The sequence below is a fragment of the Anabrus simplex genome, chromosome 5 (assembly GCF_040414725.1).
Source record: "Anabrus simplex isolate iqAnaSimp1 chromosome 5, ASM4041472v1, whole genome shotgun sequence".
Taxonomy (NCBI): domain Eukaryota; kingdom Metazoa; phylum Arthropoda; class Insecta; order Orthoptera; family Tettigoniidae; genus Anabrus; species Anabrus simplex.
Window position 1 is genome coordinate 379,951,520 of NC_090269.1, and position 22,595 is coordinate 379,974,114.

General features: G+C 37.4%; 1 protein-coding gene across 2 annotated transcripts in view; it reads right to left on the minus strand.

Annotated features, from left to right (window-relative positions):
* Nucleotides 1–2,742: 2,742 nt before the first annotated feature.
* The window catches only part of LOC136874950 (uncharacterized), a 76,356-nt gene continuing 56,503 nt past the window's right edge, over nt 2,743–22,595 (minus strand). For both annotated transcript variants that reach the window (XR_011018319.1, XM_068227939.1), the window contains one exon: nt 2,743–3,158. Coding sequence is in view for 1 of the 2 variants with exons in the window: in XM_068227939.1 (XP_068084040.1) it covers nt 3,090–3,158 (69 nt within the window). In the remaining variant the exon portion in view is untranslated. The remainder of the gene's footprint in view (nt 3,159–22,595) is intronic.

Below are 22,595 nucleotides of genomic sequence, written 5' to 3' on the forward strand. Positions count from 1 at the left end.
TCACTTGCAGCATCTTGATTTGCAGCCGAAGTGTCATCTACCTGAAGAGCTGTGAAATGCGTTTGAAGGTCATTCATCACCTCACCTGTAGTTTCATTCCCTTCCTTACATAAAATGACAGGAAACTTTTCCAAGAAAAAACGAATGGAAGAAAACTGTGCATCTGTGGAAACTTGTTGATGATGTAGTCACAGGCAGTACAAAAATAGTTTCTCACTGATGAAAAGAAAAGGGATTTTTCTGTATTTTGGAGATCATTCACTATCTTCGAAGTCTGAATGCCAATAACTAACTCATCATCACTTAAATCATTTCTTCCTCCATGTGCAATATTAATATCACACCCACATACCGTGCAAAAGGCAAATTTTTCTCCTTCTTGATTTTTGTATGCACAGAAAATCAAGAGAATATGATTCTTTAAATGTCTGGAAGTACTGTTTCTTATTGGATGTACTCATGATAATCTACACTAGGAATGTAGCGTATGAAAATGTCTGAACAAATGTCTCGATACGTACTGAAAATCGAAATGAACCTGGATCACTGAACGTCACATAAAATTATAACATAAACACTCAAGGCAGTCAAACACTTCATTAAAACATGTCAAAGCACACAAAGTCTTAAACCACTAAATGAACACGATGCCAACCTCGTGAACAAAGAATATGCATATGGTAAAAAGCATACACACACGTGGAATGAATGTAATTCTTCATTTTCTTTTTTATAATTTAATGAGCTTCGCTAACAGTTGTATACCCAGTTAGTGGAACGAATGTAATTAGTCCAATGAATACAGGAAACTGCGAAGCACGAAGTTATAACACAAAAACTCAAACACTTCGTTAAAATATGTCATAACCTTAAAAGGCGAAAACGTTCGCGGAACGCAAATTTCGTGAACAAAGTACGTCAACGAATATAGGTTAAATTACAACAAGCGAACGGAGCGGAACAAAGAATTTTCGGAGCAAAGCCTGCTGACACCTAAGATTCACACGGAAGAACAATTATTCCGGCTTTATAGTCAATTCCAATAACGACACAAAGATCACACGGTTAAAAATACCAATCATATCAAAGAATGAGTTATCGACTATCGCGGACTTGCCTTTGACCAAGATCGAGCGTACTTCGACCCACTCCAACAATCAATTGTACAGAAGTGGAGCGATTATTGAATGTTAACATTTCAAATTTCTGTCCGCGAAGTAGTAAAATGGCACCATCCATCCGTAAGACTGTAAAATGCTGCAATTTCCATAAATTTTACGGATAAACTGCAAAAGTTGGCAGGTATGCATCATGTTATCCTTAGCTGACTTCTTTGCTAGATTCAATTTCCTAGTAAGTTCCTTCAATTTCTTCTTACTTTACCATTCCTTACCACCTTTAAAGGTACTAACCTATTTTCACAATCCTCAACAATTGCTTCAAACCCATCCCAGAGTATGTTTACATTTTTATTTACCGCTTTCCACCGATCATATTTACATTTTAAAAACTCCCTCATGCCGGTTTTATCAGCCATATGGTACTGCCTAATAGTCCTCATTTTAAAACCTTCCTTTCTTTCACATTTATTTTTAACTACCACAAAAATCACTAATACCAACTATTACTACGGTTTCTCTATAGAGCTCATCTGGTTTTACCAGCACCACATCCAGAATATTCTTCCCTCTAGTTGGTTCTATCACTTTCTGAAGCAGATGCCCTTCCCATATTAACTTACAGTATTTGCCATTTGTTGGTCATGCTTCCTGTTGTTCGCATTAGCTTCCCAATTGACATTTAGTAAATTGAGATCACCCGCTACAATCAAGTTCTTTTTCTTATCGTTTCCCACCTAGCTGATTATCTTATCAAATAATTCCGAATCAGCATCAGCGCTACCCTTTCCCGGTCTGTATATTCCAACGACATAAAGTTGCCTATTATCTTTAGAGGTGAGCCTTACACCTAGAATTTCATGTTTGTCATCTTTAACTTTTTCGTAGCTTACAAATTCTTCTTTCACCAGAATGAATACTCCCCCTCCTATCATTCCTATCCTATCTCTACAATACACACTCCAGTTCTGTGAGAAAATTTCTGCATCCATTATATCATTCCTCAGCCATGATTTACCTCCTATTACAATATCTGGAAAGTATATATCTATTGAATTAATTTATTCGATTCCTTTCTTTACAATACTTCTACAGTTCAGCACTAACATTTTTATTTCATTTCTGGATTAATTGTCTGGATGTCTGGGTTAATTTACTTCCATATGATTTCAGCTTTGAATTAAATGGTGTGGAGAAGTTTAGCATTCAGTTAGGGAACTGAGAAAGTAACTTTGTACTGAAGTGATAAGATGTTGGAGCTAATCTGAACAACTGAGAAAGTGACAGGCAAAGGGTAGGTTTTAGCGATCGATCAGGTGTAAAATAGTATTTTAGTGTGGCTATTGAAATATCTTTTAGAAATGAATGAAAATGCAATTCTGAGTAGATGAATATCTTCTTTTGATTTTTTAAAACTGTTTTTGAGTCATTTTGATTCCTTTCAGGTCATTCTATAGGTCATTTTAGTGCATTGATTAGTTTTCAAAATCTGAGTCCTGATTATAATTATTAGTAATGTAACTTTTCATTTAATATAATTTACAAACATAACAAATAAACAATTTAAGTTGTAAAATATGCATTATGGAAGAGAAACACAAGCAAATATGTCACACAGCACAGACTGAAATGAAATCAACAAAGATAAAGAAACAATGAACAAATTTTCATTTAAATAACAATTGTATTAAAATGGTAAAAACCTTTTAAAGAATAGCATTTACATACTCAGCAGAAATTACAGACAGGATGGAGAACAATACTAGGAATAATCCAAAGAGACAGAAAGATGAATGTCTGGATTAGATCTAAAACCTGTGTAAAAGTAGCAATTGTAATTGAAATGAGCTGGGCATGCAACACTATAAGAATAAACAGATGGAAGACTGACACAAGAAGTCCTACGCTGGATTCATAAGGACACTTCATCGACAAGATCCGAGCACTCGTCGGTTACAACTGTCCTATCATCTAAAACTGTGGAAAGCCAGTGGTCTCACAGTAGCGGTGGCTGCTGCTGTTCCTGCTGCTCTGACACTCCTGTAAAATAATTGCATATTAATAGCACAGTAGACTACAATATTTTAAACTGTAATGTGTTCTGGAGGCAACAATGTTAATACACAGAAATAAGTTAAAGAGAATAAAATACAGTAAATTCATTCTTGATTGTGGAGTTCATCACACCTGTACACGTTTAGGTATTAGACCATCGCCTTCTGCTATACACTACATGCCTTTCTACTCCAGCTGGGAGTGCATACATTGAACTAGTGTAAATTTCTCCACTATCCACCTCTCAGCACTACTAGGATGTTGGTTGGTGCACTGGCAGGCAATAATTCCTTCTTTCCCCTCGTTCATGGTCTTTTCTAAAAGTGATCCCCTGACATTTTTAGGCATGTTACATAGGTCAAAGGCTAGGAATAGAGGTCGGTATTGATTGGTAGACTGAGGAATCCGAGACTTCAGTACCTTTCCATTAGATAGTCGTCTCATCATATTCATAATTATCTCGTGGTTTCCTCTAACCAATCTTAAAATCATGAAACAAGTAGTTTCAAACTGTTTGATGACTGACAGTGTCAGATTGTACACTTCAACACCAGACAGCCTTTTCAAAAAGGGCAACGGGAAGTTTATAAGAGATTGATATGCCATATACGCTTGTAACATTTAAATAATCACATAATCACACTTATTAAGATAAAATGAACACTTGGGTAAAAATAACATATGTTGATGCATAAAATATCATAGTGAATAAAATAACCAGGATCATATATGGTAGTTAATGTCTATGAACATTCAAGTTCGTTTTGTATTTATGTTTTTAAAACTTGTTTCTTCTTGGAATGAAAGTGCTATCACTTCAGGCCATAATTGTGGCTGTTTAAAATCAATTAAGTGGGCTTGATTTGTATGCTTCTTGTGAACAAAGTGGAAGAGGGGACTTTCGGGGTTCTTCCTATAGCTGAATGTTATGTTTAGTACTAGAAATTCCGTTTCTGGTAAGAAGTTGTCTGAAACGAAAAACGGGGGGGGGGGGGGGGGGGGAAGAGAAATAACTTAATTATAATTTCAGATGAAAATATATGGGGTTAAGTGACAGAAAACTGACAAATAGCGTTAGGTGTACCCAATTGTCGTCCACACTTTGCTGCTGACAGCCTAGGAGCCGGAGTATGTTGATACGGCCGAAGTGAAGGCTGCGTGTCTAGTGTTGTATTTGCTCTGTGTGGATGGGTATGCTGGAGGAGAGGGGGAAGTGGGGACGGAGGGAACTATGTTTGCAGGGGGCCTGTTGGTGGGTGATGTTATAGCCAGAGAGGATTTATTTGTGATTTGAATAGAAGTATATAATAATTTCAATTTATTTAGGAATTGTGGAAGCAGTCCATAGAGGGGATTAACTCAGTGACATCATTTAACTTACAATCTCGGTTGCTAAGGCAATTGATATAAATATATATATTTTCATATTAGTTTATTAGCCTACCCTTTTTAAATATCTTTAAAATGGGTAGATCCTGCTCTATAGTAGTATAAGAATGTCCTGTTTCCATCATGTGGATACTTATTGCCACATATCTTCGGTATTTATTAGAGTAAAAGTACTCTAAATATCTGCTGGAAAAGCTTCTCCCTGTCTGTCCTACATGCGGTTGACATAAATGTAGATATTTTCATATTAGTTCATTAGCCTACCCTTTTTTAATCTCGTTAAAATGGTTAGATCCTGCTCTATAGTAGCATAAGAATGTCCTGTTTCCCTCATGTGGATACTCATTGCCAAATATCTTTGGTATTTATTAGAGTTAAAGTGTTCTACATATCTGGTGGAAAAGCTTCTCCCTGTCTGTCCTACATATGAAAAACGTCACTGTGAACAAGTGAGCTTTTAAATCCCTGATCCAGAAGATGATTCTGGTTTGTGTTACTAGTGGTGAACGAAGCACTGAAATTGTATTTTTTTTTAATATATTGGAAATTTGGTGTATGCTAGGGCTATTGTAAGTGAAGGTGGTATACGTGGTCTGGTTTGGTTTGTCAGGGATTAATGCTGAAATTTGTTTTTGTTCTACTTTATTTATAATTTTGTTGACCATGTTTACTTTATAGCCATTAAACTTAGCTATATTTTGTATGAATTGCAACTCCTTATTATGGTCCTTACGTGAAAGGGGGAGTTTGACAGCTCGGTATATTAGGCTGTAATAAGACGCTCATTTTTGGGCATCCAGATGAAAGGAATTGTTTTTTATTGTAACTGGTGAAAACATAGGCTTTTAACATGTAATAATATTTTTGATTTCTAATAAATAAAAAAACAATGTATTGAAAAGATGGACTTCCAAGAGACACTTCTTTCATAAGCTTATACAAAGTTCAATACGGACCCGATCATGAAGTTTATAACTTGCAATATTAAAGCAACCAGGCACAAAGCATCCCCAATAAATACCTTAATCTTAAGATTAAAATTGGTAGAATAACTTAAGATTTATGTTTCCTTAAAGAATGCTTAAAGAAATGTCTAATGCTAAATTTCTAAAGCAGGTTCAAAAAAAGCAGACACCATCCTTGCAGCACCGAGAAACCCAAAATAGAGTGAATAAAATTTGGCTAAAAAACAAAATCAAGTTTTTGCATTAAAAAGAAAGCATTTCTTAATACACAATTATACAAAGCACACTTAAACGCCCCTTTGCTGCTGGTCCCTCTAGAATGGAATTCTTTTCAGATCCATGACCAAAATAAAATGGAAACCATCTTGAGTAGCAAACAAAAGTCATTAGATAGGAAACTAGCGCATCTCAAAGGTCCTTGTCATGAAAACATGGCTCTTACTTCTAACAAAAGTAAAAGAAGACAAAGTTCCCTTGACAATTAATCTGTCTAAAGTTCACTTTACAAAAGTAGAGTTAGATATTCCCAACAAAGGTCCTAAGTTTAATTGGCCTAACTCTCACAAAGATTATGAAATCATTACTACTATAGCTAAAAGAGAATCTAACTTGTCGAAACTTTGTATAGCTCAGCGGAATGACCTGAGACTAACGTATCCACACAGATGCACACGAGATGCTGTCAGTTGGTACAATTATTTTATTTACATGTATTTACAAATTACACACATAAGCTTAATCACTGTTTCCAAAAACAAAACATTCACATCACAAACTGCCATTTAAGGACAAGTGCCAATCGCTGCACATCGAGATGACAACTCTCAATAACCAACTTCCGATGACTCTCTTGTCACCGTCAAGATCGTCTCCTTATATATCTGCCTGGCCAGGCGTCTAGAAAGTTACCTTACAAAAATATATCTTTGTGAAAATTCTGGAGTGTCTAATACATAGGTTATAATGTACAGAATATTCTCAACCCTTCTCGTGCCTATTACCATTCTGGAAGTTACAGTGTGTTTCACAATTATGGATTACAATTTATATATACAAGTTAGAATACATTACAATATTAATTTACAGGTACTTACATTAACGGAACTGATATAAGTGTCTATGTACAACACATGTTTCATGACATAACCTCACACACAATACGATCATTCAACTACGTAAATAATAATAACCATAATCATTAAATAATAATAATAATAATAATAATAATAATAATAATAATAATAATAATAATTCGAGCTCGATATCTGCATTAGTTACCCATGGGTGAGAGAATACTGTTTCCAAGTTATACCTGTTTCATCACACTTGCGTCAAGACATGAAATTTAAAAAAAGCTTCCTAACATGATAAATTAAATCATAGCTATATCTTCACGTAACACCAATAGATACAATAAGGAATTAAAAAATAAAACAGAGCAACATGATAGTCACCAAAACCGATAACAGTCACACTACCGTCATCATCGACAAAAAGGATTATATCTCTAAGACAGAAGTATTTTTTAATGATGATACTTTTTCAATAATAGATAAAGCACCTACAACCTAAATATAGTGAGATCTTAAAAGACTCTTTTAGAGAGCACAACGTTCTTGCTAAACGAGCAGGAATCTAAAAAATTGATTAATATGAACCCTGGCTTACACACAGCCAGAGCTCTACGTAAGATACATAAGGCTGAGGTCCCCATCAGACCAGTTATTAATTTCAGAAACAGTCCTACATATAGGACTTCAATAGTACATAATTTCCTCAGACGACATTAACGTTTCAATAACAGTATTCCCATAAAAAAAACTCCATAGAATTCTGTAATAAATTACAAAAGTTAAAGGTTACATCGAACCATATTTTATACTCTTTTGTTATTTTTAATATGTATTCTAACGTTCCTATAGAAGAAACCATTAAAATAATCCAAGACAACTTAAGGAGACAAAGTCACCTCAGTAAGCTAGAAATAGATGAATTCTTAAGAATCCTAAGAATTATTCATAATTCTCTTTAACTACTGCTCTATGATTTGGACAACAGCCTCCCCCTCCAACACTAACCAGTTAGACAGAGCAGTGTCCTCCTTTGCTGCAACTATAAGGTACAGAAACCCCAAGCTCAGAAATCTGTCTATGCAACAGGTATTAAGGGCAATAAATGTGTCACCGCTGCACATCAGGTGACAGGTAGCTGACCTGGGTTTGCTCCACGGGATCTTAAATGGGCATTACCGCTGGGAACATCTTGTCTCACTCTTCTCTCTCTGTGTTCCTTCCCCCTCCACCAAAACCAAAGACCTCCACATTCCCCACACTCAGCACTCAATACTTCAATGATCTTTCCTAATTCGCCTCCCAACACACTTTAACAATATTAATAGGAAACAAGAGCTTGATATAGCATCAAATAAAACCATATTCGAGAGGGGTGTAAATAGTCTCTTAAAGATAAGTTGATGTGAAGGGATTATACCGTCTTCTTGACCCACGACAACTTGGCTATGAACATGGACATTCACATGGTTTTCGATTTGGACAGTTCTTATTAGTAGGCTGTGTACCTGATCTTGTTCTATTTTGCTATGTTTGTTATATTTTATTATGAAAGTTTACATTTGTTAATTAGTCTGTTGACAGTGCAAGTGAAATTTGCTCAGTGTGGCTGTATCTTGTGCTTCGTGAATAAATTTCACATTTAATCAAAAAATATATTAGCAAGAAGGCCTACCTATGGGGGTTCCGGCCTCAGGTGTCTTAGATGACAATTACCTAGACCATTTAGAACATACTAAAATCATGAGCAAAATACAAAAGGTTTAAAGCTCTGGATCCACTATGTTGAAGATATGTTCGCGGTCATAGATCAACGCCACAATAGCAGTAACAATATGTTACATTTCCTTAACTCTTTAGATCAAAAAATAAAATTCACTCCGGAGGATGAAGTTAATGGCTCCATAAATTTCATAGATGTTACTATAACACAAAAAGATGACTTTAGTTACCAAATCTTTAGAAACCCTACGTTTCCACCGTTACAGTAAGAAACAATTCCTTTCATCTGGACGCCCAAAAAAGAGCGTATTTATTACAGCCTAATATACCAAGCTTTCAAACTCCCCCTTTCATGTAAGGACCATAATAAGGAGCTCCAATTCATACCAAATATAGCTAGGTTTAATGGCTATAAAGTAAACATGGTCAACAAAATTATAAATAAAGTAGAACAAAGACAAATTTCAACGTTAATCCCTGACAAACCAAAAGAGACCAGGTATGCCACCTTCACTCACAATAGCTCTAGCATACACCAAAATTCTAATATATAAAAAAAATACAATTTCAGTGCTTCGTTCACCACGAGTAACACAAACGAGAATCATTTTCTAAATCACAACACTGTTAACCCCGTAAAAGATCGGTTTTCTGGATCAGGGATTTACAAGCTCACTTGTTCACAGTGACGTTTTTCATATGTAAAACAAACAGGAAGAAGCTTTTCCAGCAGATATTTAGAGCACTTTAACTCTAATAAATACCAAAGATATTTGGCAATGAATATCCACATGACGGAAACAGCACATTCTTATACTACTATAGAGCAGGATCTAACCATTTTTAAGAGAGTGAAAAGGGCAAGCTAATGAAGTAAAGTGAAAATATATATATTTATATCAATTGCCTTAGCAACCGAGATCATAACTTAAATGAAGTCACTGAGTTACGCAGTCCCCTCTATGGACTGCTTCCACAATTCCTAAATAAAACGTAATAGATCCAATATAAATGGTCCGTTATTGGACATTATAAATTTTCCACCTAATGTCTAACAGCGGACCATTTATAATTGGTATTATAAATTTACTCATTCAGGACAAATATTTCATGTTCCCTTATGGGAAACAACATCTACATCACGTAATACATCTCCGGTGATACATTTGGTTTTTACCCGACAAAATTCATTAAAACTCAGCCATAGACGCCCAAGAGAGATTCGGTTAATCTGCCATTAAGTAGGCCTAGAGTAAATTATTGTTGTTATTGTTATTATTATTCTATTCAGTTCGTTACGACCCCTGAGGATCACGACTGACTAGCTCGGCACGTCTTCTTTCTTCCCAATACCTCTTCATTCTTCCACTCCTCTTTCTCTCTGCTCACGTGATCTGAATTTGGATCCTGGTGTCCGTCCATCTGTGACCTTCCATGAGCTTTCTGTATTTGGACCTAGCCTGTACTGTCAACAGTGGATATTTTTCCTTTATGCCAATAGTCTTCCAATCTTCTCTGACTTCCTTCATCCACTTATTTCCAGTTAAGCAGGTTGCATTCCATATTTTCTTCGTCAGCCTACTGTCATCCATCCTCATGAGATGTCCAACAAATCCTAACCTTCTCTTTCTTATCACACTCGAGATAGGTTCTATACTCTCATATAGTTCCTGCCTTGATCTGTGTACCCAGACTTCACCTTGCTTTTTGGAGACCCATATATGTCTCAAGATTCTTCTTCCCTCCTTCTCCAATTGTACGCATGCTTTCTTGCCAGCGTCTCATCAAAGATTATGAATTATTTTAAAGTGTATCTACTCTTCGCAGTGATAAGAAGAATATAAAGAATATCTTTATTTTTTTTGCTAGTGGCTTTACACCGCACCGACAGAGATAGGTCTTATGGCGACGATGGGATAGGAAAGGCCTAGGAGTTGGATGGAAGCTCCCGGATGCAAGAAGAATATCACAAGACTTCTTCATAGTGTGTGGTGATGATTCTTGTATCTTTTGCACAAGTTTGCAAGCCTTTCTCCATTCTTATTTGTTCTCTTGTGCACAGGGTAATCCCCTACAGGGCCTTTGAATCTCCTTTCAGTGCCTAACTGTGCACTGAAATCCCCCAGCAAGATCGTGACACCTCTCTTGTTTGCTTCCGTATCCAGCGCGTTCCAGAAGTTCTCTGTCCCTGCCTTGTCTTTTTTGTTCTTATCATTTGTGGGGGCATGTGTATTGACAAGTGTGTATAAGTTTTACTGCCAATTTTCATCATCAAGTATGACAGTTTCTCATTCACACCCCTCCAAGTCAATGATACTATTCAAGAAGCTTTGGTATACTATAAATGCTGTGTCAAACAAAAACGGCTGTTGCTTCATCCTGATACCCGGTTTACCCTTCAATATTACATATCCTTCAATTCCACCATATTTTCATCTCTGAATCTCGTTTCCTGTAGAGCCAGTAAGCCGATTCCATGTTCTCTCATTGAATCTAGGACTTGTTTCAGTTTCCCCACTCTGATCATGGTCTGTATGTTGATGGTTCCTAATTTAAAGATTCTCTTGGGTCTGATCATTTGTGTCCGGCATATTGAGAACGTTGAGGTATTAGAGCTCCGACTCTCCCTCTGCGCTCGATGCAGATCCCCAGAATCCGACAACCTGCTTGCGTCGACCAAGGTGTGCTCCATGGATACTTCACAAGCCAAAGTATTAAGCTGGGCAACCGCAGTATCGGTAGCGTTGTTACAATTGAGGTAATGAGCCCCAGAGGGCATTTTATACCTTCTGCCAGGATAATGTTCACGCCTAGTTGGTCAGGGCTGGGAGTAGGCATTTCCTCCAAACCCGACAATAGCTATGGTTTTCCCGCTGATATTATTATTATTATTATTATTATTATTATTATTTATTTATTTACAGAGTTTACGCTCACATTGGAGCACTTAAATCAGACTACAACAAATTTGTCTTCCTTTTCTTCTCCCAAAAAGTCTTGAGTCTGGTTGACCTGGCTGCCCTCTCCGCATCCGCTATAACATATTGTTTCCTCTGTACAGTGGTCAGAGGAAGCCTGATGCGTTTATTCTTCAAAATACTTTTCTCGCCTCTGTTTTCTATGGTTTGCATGGTAATATTCAACTCCTCCAAATCACTTTGGACTTCTTTAAACCAATTGTTTTTTGATTTATTATTCCAAAAGTAATTAAATAATTGTTTTAAAACTCTGTTATCACTTAGTCGAAATATGTGACAAAAAAAGGCAATTCTTCTTTTTCTCATCGTGTCTGTGATGGACTCACTTTCCCGATAGATAACCTAATTCGGCAACAATCTCCACTGTCCATCCACCTGATGTTTCTTGTTTATGATCGTCCTGAGTATCCTTCGATCAACTTGTTGTAAGCGTTCTGTTGTTGATCTAGTATTGAATTTAAATAATGTTTCACAAGCATAAGTTGCTTCTGGTTTAATAACAGAGTTATAATGCCTAAATTTAGCATTAATCGAAAGACATTTCTTTTTGTATGTAGGCCAAGTTATCCGTTGTGCCTGCTTCAGTTTATATATTCTGCTCTCTATTGATGGTTTTTCATTGCAATTCCAAGTGAGATTTTCACCCAAATATTTAAATGTACTTACAATTTCAATTTGTTTATTATTATTTAATAATAGCTCTGAATTTAAAGTTCTGAAAGTAGGCATTATTTTTGTTTTATCATACGAAATTTGCAATCCAACTTTTTTCGCTACATTTGCAAGTTCTTCCAATTGAACTTTAGCCTCTTCGAAACCATTTGCCAGTATCGCAAGATCATCCGCGAATGCCAAGCAATTTAGTTTGATATTTTTTCCAATTTTGACTTTTGGAGGACATACCTTAGTCCACTCTCGCATGACCTTTTCCAATACACAATTGAACAATAATGGTGAAAGTCCATCTCCCTGGAGGAGGCCTGTTGTAATTGCAAATGATTTAGATAACTCATTTCTGAATCTAACTTTAGATTGAGTATTCTTAAGAGTCATACCAATCAGGCTAATAAGTTTGGAATGTAGACCAAATTCCTGAAGGACATTCAACAGTGATTCATGATGTATACTATCATACGCCTTTTGAAAATCAACATACGTAATAACTAAATTTTTGTTTCTAGATCTATGATGTTTCATAATCCATTTTAAACTGATGATTTGGTCAGGGCAGCTTCTTCCTGGACGAAATCCACCTTGATATTCCCCTAGTTCACAGTCAAGATGTCCCTGTATTCTGTTATAGATAATCTTAGATAAAATCTTATATGTAATATCCAATAATGATACTCCCCGATAATTATTTGGATCAGATCTATCGCCCTTTTTATGCAATGGTTGAATTATTGCCATATTCCACTCTTCAGGCATTGTAGCAGTATTCCAAATATCTATAAGATGTTTATGTAGATTCTGAACGGTTTGGTCATTAGCATTCTTCCATACCTCTGCGACGATTTGGTTCTCTCCCGGTGCTTTATAATTTTTAAGGGAATCAATTGCTGCTCGTACTTCATTATAAACGGGCAGTATAACCTTTTCTAAAGGTATCCTATTTTTTGGATGTGTCATATTGCAGATATTCTGAAGGTTCCTCACTGTTAAGTAAGTTCTCAAAGTATCTAGCTAAAATTTCCGCATTATCTTGATTAGTATGTGCCTGTTTTCCATTAGTATCTCTCATTAGGAGTGTTGGGGGAGTATAATTAGTTTGGTATTGCTGAAATGTTTTATAGTAATATCTTGTCTTATGTTGAGTAAATGCTTCGTCAATAGAGTGTAACATCTCCGTGTGATACTTTCTTTTAACCCTTCGGATGATTTTAGCCGTATGTCGTCTAGTAGTAACAAGTTCTTCGCGTGACTGTTCTGTTTTCCGTTGTTGATCAATCAACTATGCCTTGTGTCGGTGTTGAATCGCTGCATCACACTCCTCATTCCACCAAGCATGTTTTTTCCTCTTTTTAACGGGAGCGTTTTCCTCAGCAATGGTTTTTAGCTTGTTAATTACCGTTCCCAAATCATCACTTAGATAGGTTTTAGATTGTTCATAATATAATTTATTATTAATGAGATAGCTAGGGTCATATGTTTTCTTCCTATTACATTTGGAGAGAATGCGTTTCTTTTTTGGAGTTAATTTTATTTTAATTTTGGGCAAATAATGATCTGAATCTATGTCCACTCCACGGAGGACCCTCACATTGTAAATTTCCTTATGATAGTTCTTATCCATAGCTACATGATCAATTTGGAACTCCCCTAATTCAACATTAGGGCACTTCCAAGTCATCAGTTTATGTGGTCATCGTTTGAATCGTGTGGTTTCCAAAAGTAGCCCATGATCAATACAAAGATCGATCAATCTCTGACCATTCCTGTTAGTTGGATGATGAGCTGGCCACTTACCTACAACATTACGAAACTTTTTCTCACGGCCTATTTTAGGATTGAAATCGCCAAGCATGATTTTAATATGGTTATCGGAAATGGATGATAATAGTTGGTCTAATTCTTCCCAAAATTTGTCTGTGTCTTCCCTGTTGGTCCTGTTTTTTTCATTCGTTGGAGCATGGACGTTTATCAGTATGTACGTTTTATTCTCTACTTTGATTGTCATCAATGCCGTTCGCGGGGAGGTGGAAGAAAAATCTTCAACTGAATCTAAGATACTAGTATGAACCAAAAAAGCCGACTCCAAACTGAGGAACACTCTTTAGTACTCTTTCACCTGGGGGACCCTTGTATAGGTGATATCCCCCTGACTCAAGGGGGTCTTGATCCGTATTACGCAATTCTTGAAGAGCAGTTATCAGTATCTTATGTTGATCTAAGACGTCTGTGAGATGTTTTAATTTGCCCACTTTCATTAATGAATTTATGTTCACTGTAGTGAAATATGAGAACTGTCCTGATTTATTAAATTTAAGTTTCCTCTTGATCAGATGGGTCTGCATGTTGTTTAATGGGTTGCAGGCGCTCCGACTCGCCTTGGTCTTCCATGTGACACCCCACCGTATCCGAATGGTGTCTTTGTTTGGATCTGATGATCGTGTGTATCCAAACCGGTGGATATTTCATTAGAAGACTAATCATAATAGGCTGACTGTCTGATCAATGATCAATACATTTCTGACCGAAGTCAGGGCTTACAATGCCAGATGTGATCTGGCAAGGTGATGAATGGTGAATGATGGGTGATGAAAGATGAATTGTGAAGAAGGCTTTTTGCCTTATTTCATCCTAGTTGTTCAGGACTGGGAGTAGGCATTTCCTCCATACCCCGCGAACGTTATGGTTTTCCCGCCAATTATTATTATTATTACCTATGGGGCAAAGATAGTGCACACAAATAACTGAAAACCACAAACCACTCATCATCACACAGTCGTTGGATCATATTCAAGTGCCTGGGCATCATTTTACACACATATTTGAATAATGGGCATGTAGTCACCTGCATATGGTGCAAGAAAATATCATAAAAATCAAAGCTGATAAAAGTAATTTGAAGTCATTTTCACTTTTTTCTTGCATGCTATAAACAGTAAAATTTGACTATTTTTGTTGTTGGAGCAGAATGTAAAGTTAAATTTAAAACCCTGCCCATTTTACTTGATTATAGAATATGAGTCCGCTTTAAGCAACACATTTCATGAATTAATGTCCATTTTCAAGAACAGCACCACATACCGATCTTGACAGATTCATCATCGCTGAGCCAAAGCTACTGGACGTACAGAAATTTAATTTTGGGAATATATTTATATTAGAGTGTAAGTGCTCACTAAGAAAGGATTGTTGGATATTCCGCTGCTAAGGAGGTGAATTTTTAAAATGAGTATATCTATATATCAAATACTTAAAATGAGTATATCTATATACACTGACTGACAGAGCAAATGCAACACCAAGAAGGAGTGGTCAGAACTTTATGCCATTTGCAGGGTAGACTGACGTCACTGAGGTATGCTCATGATGTGAATTGCGCCACTGTGCTGCGCACGTAGCGAACGATAAATGGGACACGGCGTTGGCGAATGACCCACTTCGTACCGTGATTTCTCAGCCGACAGTCATTGTAGAACGTGTTGTCGTGTGCCACAGGACACGTGTATAGCTAAGAATGCCAGGCCGCCGTCAACGGAGGCATTTCCAGCAGACAAACGACTTTACGAGGGGTATGGTGATCGGGCTGAGAAGGGCAGGTTGGTCGCTTCGTCAAATCGCAGCCGATACCCATAGGGATGTGTCCACGGTGCAGCGCCTGTGGCGAAGATGGTTGGCGCAGGGACATGTGGCACGTGCGAGGGGTCCAGGCGCAGCCCGAGTGACGTCAGCACGCGAGGATCGGCGCATCCGCCGCCAAGCGGTGACAGCCCCGCACGCCACGTCAACCGCCATTCTTCAGCATGTGCAAGACACCCTGGCTGTTCCAATATCGACCAGAACAATTTCCCGTCGATTGGTTGAAGGAGGCCTGCACTCCCGGCGTCCGCTCAGAAGACTACCATTGACTCCACAGCATAGACGTGCACGCCTGGCATGGTGCTGGGCTAGAGCGACATGGATGAGGGAATGGCGGAACGTCGTGTTCTCCGATGAGTCACGCTTCTGTTCTGTCAGTGATAGTCACCGCAGACGAGTGTGGCGTCGGCGTGGAGAAAGGTCAAATCCGGCAGTAACTGTGGAGCGCCCTAACGCTAGACAACGCGGCATCATGGTTTGGGGCGCTATTGCGTATGATTCCACGTCACCTCTAGTGCGTATTCAAGGCACGTTAAATGCCCACCGCTACGTGCAGCATGTGCTGCGGCCGGTGGCACTCCCGTACCTTCAGGGGCTGCCCAATGCTCTGTTTCAGCAGGATAATGCCCGCCCACACACTGCTCGCATCTCCCAACAGGCTCTACGAGGTGTACAGATGCTTCCGTGGCCAGCGTACTCTCCGGATCTCTCACCAATCGAACACGTGTGGGATCTCATTGGACGCCGTTTGCAAACTCTGCCCCAGCCTCATACGGACGACCAACTGTGGCAAATGGTTGACAGAGAATGGAGAACCATCCCTCAGGACACCATCCGCACTCTTATTGACTCTGTACCTCGACGTGTTTCTGCGTGCATCGCCGCTCGCGGTGGTCCTACATCCTACTGAGTCGATGCCGTGCGCATTGTGTAACCTGCATATCGGTTTGAAATAAACATCAATTTTTCGTCCGTGCCGTCTCTGTTTGTTCCCCAACTTTCATCCCTTTCGAACCACTCCTCCTTGGTGTTGCATTGTCACTGTCAGTCAGTGTATCAAGTACTTAACAGTTTAAAGATGTGAAAACTAGTATTTGGAAACTCCTTCAAAAATAAAGAAACACATATTTCTTTTGTTTTCTGAAAATCCACTTATTGGGGGTAAAAATAAGTGAAGAGAGGGTTGAATCCTTTTTTGAGAACACTTGTATCTCAAAAACTGAAGATGTTACAGATATGAAAATGGTATTCAGAATCTCCTTTCAAAATAAAGAAATACGGATTTTTAGTTTTTGAAAAATCCAATTAGGGGGAGTTGAACAGGAGTGACAAAGGGGGTGAATTTTCAAAATGAGTATATCTACAGTAAAACTAAAAAACATAACACGTTACAGATGTGAAAACTGGTATTTGGGAGCCTTTCTTCAAGTACCAATTCAACAAGAACCTCGGCTACTTTACTATGTTCAACCTACTCCTTAATACAATATAAACAAACATATCAGAGTACAAACTGATATATAGAACTTTCCAATGGACACTTTGCTTGTCAATATCAACTTGCAGTGACAATTAATCCAGTGGTTACATTGGACAATACATTAAAATTCTTCATTTGTTAAGTTCAAGTTGCAGCCCCATTAGAATAATTTTACTTTTTAATGTGCACTTATTCATATGGAACACTCTGACTAAGTGTTTGTTGTCAAACATCGCCATAAAGCCTTATAAAATGAATCCGACAGTTCAACAGATAGAAGCACCATAGATCAAAGCTGACAATTGTTTTTTGCTACAAGTAGAATTAATTTCTTTTAACTAGTCATTCTTTTAATTAGTAATACTAAGGTGTACACCCTATAGAAAAACAACCATTTTTATCTCACTGACAATCAGCTTGTATATATAAATATAATTTTAGCTTTATCATGTATATTTCTCGAACTATTATTGTGATATTACTATGGGAGTCATGATCAATGTATTTTGATTCAAAATCAAGTGGATATTATCTTTTTCTTTCTTTATTGTGAATCTTGATTCAATACGGAACCTGAAGAATGAAATTCTTAACGTTAAATTTGGAATCTCCTGTAAAAGTAAAGGAACAAGCATAATTTGTTTTCAGAAAATCCACTTAAGGAGAAGTGCAAAATGCTGTGAATTTTTAAAATGAGCATTTCACAGTATATCTCAAAAACTTAACATGTTAGAGACATGAAAATTGGTATTTTTAATCTTTTAAAAATAAAGAAACATGTATTCTTTTGTTTTCAGAAAAACCACTTTGGGGACTGAAAAAAAAAGAGGTTGAATTATTTTTAGTAGGATACTGATATCTCGCAAACTGAACATGTTACAGACGTGAAAATTGGTATTTGGAATCTTTAAAAATAAAGTTTTGTTTTTGGAAAAACTACTCGAGGGGTTGTAAAAATGACTGAAAAAGAAGTTGAATTCTTTTTATGGGGATACTTTTATCTCAAAAATTGAAGATGTTACAGACATGAATTTTTGTATTGGGATTCTTCTTTAAAAATAAAGAATCATATTTTTTTGTTTTCAAAAAATCAACTTAGAAGGGGGGGGGGGGCGGAGGGGGGGGGGGGCGAGGCGATGAAAAGAAGTGAAGGAAAAGTTGAATTCTTTACAAGAGGATGCTTATATCTAAAAAACTGAAGATGTTACAGATGTAAAAATTGGTATTTGGAATCTTCCTTTAAAAAATAAAAAAGCATATATACTTTTGTTTTTGGAAAATCCACCTAAAGGGTGGGTAAAAAGAAGTGAAAAAGGCGTTGAATACTTTTTATGAGGACACCTATATCTCAAAAACTGAAGATGGTACAAATGTGAAAATTGGTATTTGGAATCTCCTTAAAAAATACAGGAATACATTCTTTTTGTTTTTGGAAAATCCACCTAAGTGGGGGTGGAAAGGACTGAAAAAAATGTATTGAATTCTTTTAATGATGATACTTATATCTCAAAAACTGAAGATGGTACAGACGTGAAAATTGGTACTGGAATATCCTTTTAAAATGAAAAAACGCGTATATTTTTGTTTTCGGAAGATGCACTTGGGAGGGAGGTAAAAAGAAGTGAAAAAGTAGTTGATGTATGTTTTATGAGTATACTGTGTATCTCGAAAACTGAAGACGTTAAAGACATAAAGATTGGTGTTTGGATTCTCCTTTAAAAATAAAGAAACACGTATTTTTTAGTTTTTGGAAAATCCACTTGGGGTGGGTGAAAAGAAGTGAAATAGGGGTTGAAGTATTTTTATTATGATATATATACATATAAAAGATGATGTCCTGACTGATTGTATACCAATGCCTAGGCAAAACTACTCTGCATTAACAAATGAAATTTTGCAACGTAGGCACCCAGTAAGGAAGAGTTTCAAAAAATTCCACCTCTATGGGGATGAAACTAGGGTAAAATCCTGAAAATCAAAATATTCATTACTATGAAACTTTATTCCAAACAAAATTCAAATATCACTCAATGTTTGCCCCTTTATGAACTAGATGTTAAATAACACAAGCTTAGAAACAAAATTCAGAGGGGGTTAATATCCGAAAACAAAAATATTTTCTCTGAAACCGTTTGACGGTTGAAATTTCACATGATGGTTCCTCCTACATGTCTAAATTTTAAATAAAACGTTTCAACTGGGAGTAGAGGGTCTGATGACATAAATATTCATTTCTCTCAAAAACCGTTTGACATACGAGTTTGAAATTTCACATGACAGTTGCTCCTATATGTCTTAGATTTTAAATAAAAAGTGGTCTTAAAATAATACACACTTAAGGGGTTTTGACTGGGAGGGTAAGGCCTAAAAACATAAATACAAAGTATTCATTTCTGTGAAACCGACTGACATATGAGATTGACATTTCACATTATGGTTGACCTTACAGATTTTAAATAAGAAGTGGTTTTAGAACAATACAATCCTAAGTGGGTTCGACTGGAGGAGGAGGGTGAGCAGCTGATGGCATAAATATTTATTTCTCTCAAACTGGTTGACATACGAGCTTGAAATGTCAGAGGACTGGTTACAATCGGCATTCATCGCAATACCTAAAAAGTCTCATCCAAAGAAATGCAGTGACTACCGTCTCATAAGTCTGATGAGTCATATGTTAAAAGCATTCTTACGTACAAGGTGTACAACTTTGCTTCTGCTGTTTTGTCCCCAACATTGGAGGCTTTAATGAAACAGATTACTTACACATGTATCATTCAAAGTAGTGTCCATCGCTGGCCATGACTTTCTCCCATCTTTCAGGCAGTGCTTGAATCCCGTGTCGAAAAAATTGTTCATCTTTTGAAGCGATCTATGAATTGATCCAATTTGTGACTTCTTCATGAGATCAGAAGTGTCGGTCAACCAGGCCATGCGCCATTGATTGAAACAGGTGATAATCAGAGGGAGCAATGTCTGGAGAATACAGCGGGTGGGGTAGGACGTCCCATTTTAACATTCCCAGGTATGTTTTGACCTCTTCTGCAACGCGGGGTTGAGCGTTGTCGTGTTGCGAAATCACTTTATCGTGCCTCTCGCTGTATTGCGGCCGTTTGTCTTTCAATGCTCTGCTCAAACGCATTAATTGCATTCGATAACAAGCACCTGTGATTGTTTCACCGGGTTTTAACACCTCATAGTACACGACGCCGAGCTGGTCACACCAAATGCAGAGCATGATCTTGGAGCCGTGAATATTCGGTTATGTCGTTGATGTTGAAGCACTGCCGAGATATCCCCATGATTTTTTGCATTTAGGGTTATCGTAATGAACCCATTTTTCGTCCCCGTTCAACGTCTCTTGGTTTCAACTCGTACGGGACCCAAGTTCCTTCTTTCTGAATCATGCCCATGGTCTTGAGACATTTTGAAATGGCTTGCTGTGTCACTCCCACTGATCGTGCCAATTCTTCCTGAGTTTGACGCGAGTCTCCACTCAGCAATGTCTCCAATTCTGCATCTTCGAAAACTTTCTCTCTTCCACCACTATGCCAGTCTTCGACATTAAAATCACCGTTCTTGAAGCGTTGAAACCACTCACTGACTATGAGAAAGCTTTTGATAGAGTGAAACATGAAAAACTGATAGAGATTCTCCAACGAAAACATCTCGATGGAAAAGACATACGCATCATACAGAATCTCTACTGGGGCCAACAAGCAACAGTCAAAATCAACCAAACCAAAACATCAGATGTGTAAATCAGAAGGGGGGTACGCGAAGGTTGTATACTCTCGCCGCTCCTTTTTAATATCTATTCTGACATCATTTTTAAAGAAACTTTGCATGATGTTGAACTGGGTGTGAAAGTAAATGGTGTTTTGATCAATAATATTAGATTTGCAGATGACACTCTGATTCTGTGCAACACTATAGAAGGCCTTCAAAAACTCCTGAGCAGAATCCATGTCAAAGGTTTACAGTATGGTCTCAATATAAATGTAGCAAAAACTAAGTTAAAGGTATTTAGCAGAAATAGTAATGCAAATGTCACCTTGTCATTAAACAACCGCAAAATAGAACAAGTCCACCAGTTCAAGTACCTCGGGAGCATAATAACAGACAGTATGGATCCAGATAAGGAAATCAGATGCAGAATTGAGAATGCTCGAGCTGCATTTCGCAGGATGAGCTCTTTGTTCTGTAATAATCATCTGAATCTGAAGCTCAGACAGAGATTAATGAAGTGCTACATCTGGTCAGTACTGTTATATGGGGCAGAAACATGGACCTTAAAAGCCACAAGTTTCAAATGACTTGCCACCTTTGAAATGTGGTTGCACAGAAGAATGCTTAGAATACCCTGAACAGATATTATAACGAACAATGAAGTCCTAAGGAGAGCTAGGACGAAGCAAGAACTAATAACAACTATAAAAGTTCGCAAAATAGCTTATCTAGGCCACATATTAAGAGGAAACAAATATGGCCTCATAAAACTAATTCTCCAGGGTAAAATAGAGGGCAGACCAGAGATAACATGGTTACACAACATCAAGCAAAGGACCGGTATTGAGACAACTGAGAGACTCTTCCGACTGGCAGAAGACAGAAAAACTTTCTCCGAGTAATCGCCAATGTCTGGGCAACCAGATATGGCACTTGAAGAAGAAGAAGAAGGTTTGTGACCGGTGAAGGGGGGGGGGGGGGGGGGGGGAAGAAGAGGAGGTTTAAGGCCTGAAAACATAAATATTCATATCTCTGAAACTGTTTGACTTACGAGGTTGAAATTCCATATGGTGGTTGCTCCTGTATGTAATTGATTTTACATAAAAAGTGGTCTTAAAACAATGCACCCCTAAGGAGTTTTGACTGGGGGTGGGTGTGAAGCCCAATGACAAAGATATCAATTTCTCTGAAATTGCTTCACCTACAAGGTTAAATTTTCACATGGTGGTTACTCCTCAATGTCTCAGATTTTAAATAAGAAGTGGTCTTCAAACAATGCATCCCTAAGGGGTTTTGACTGCAGGGGTGGGGTGATGTCCAATTACAAACATATTTATTTATCTGAAACCGTTTGACATATGAGGTTGAAATTCCACATGATTGTTGCTCCTATATATCTTAGATTTTAAATAAGAAGCAGTCCTGAAACAATATATTCCTAAGGGGTTTCGACTGGGGTTTCTGGCCAGATGACAAAAAAAATATTAATTTCTCTGAAACCATTTGACATATGAGGTTGAAACCATCCTCTATGCCTTACATTTTAACTAAGAAGTGGTCTTAAAATAACAAAACCTTAAGGGGCTTACCTGGGTGTGAGTTCTGATGACATAAATATTCATTTCTCTGAAACCGTATAAAATACAAGGTTAAAATTTCGAATGATGGTTGCTCCCCTATGTTTTAGATTTTAAATAACAACAGATCTCACATCAATACAACCCTAAGCGATTTTGCCTGTTAGGGCAGGTGAAGACTTATGACAAAAGTATTCATCCCTCCAAACC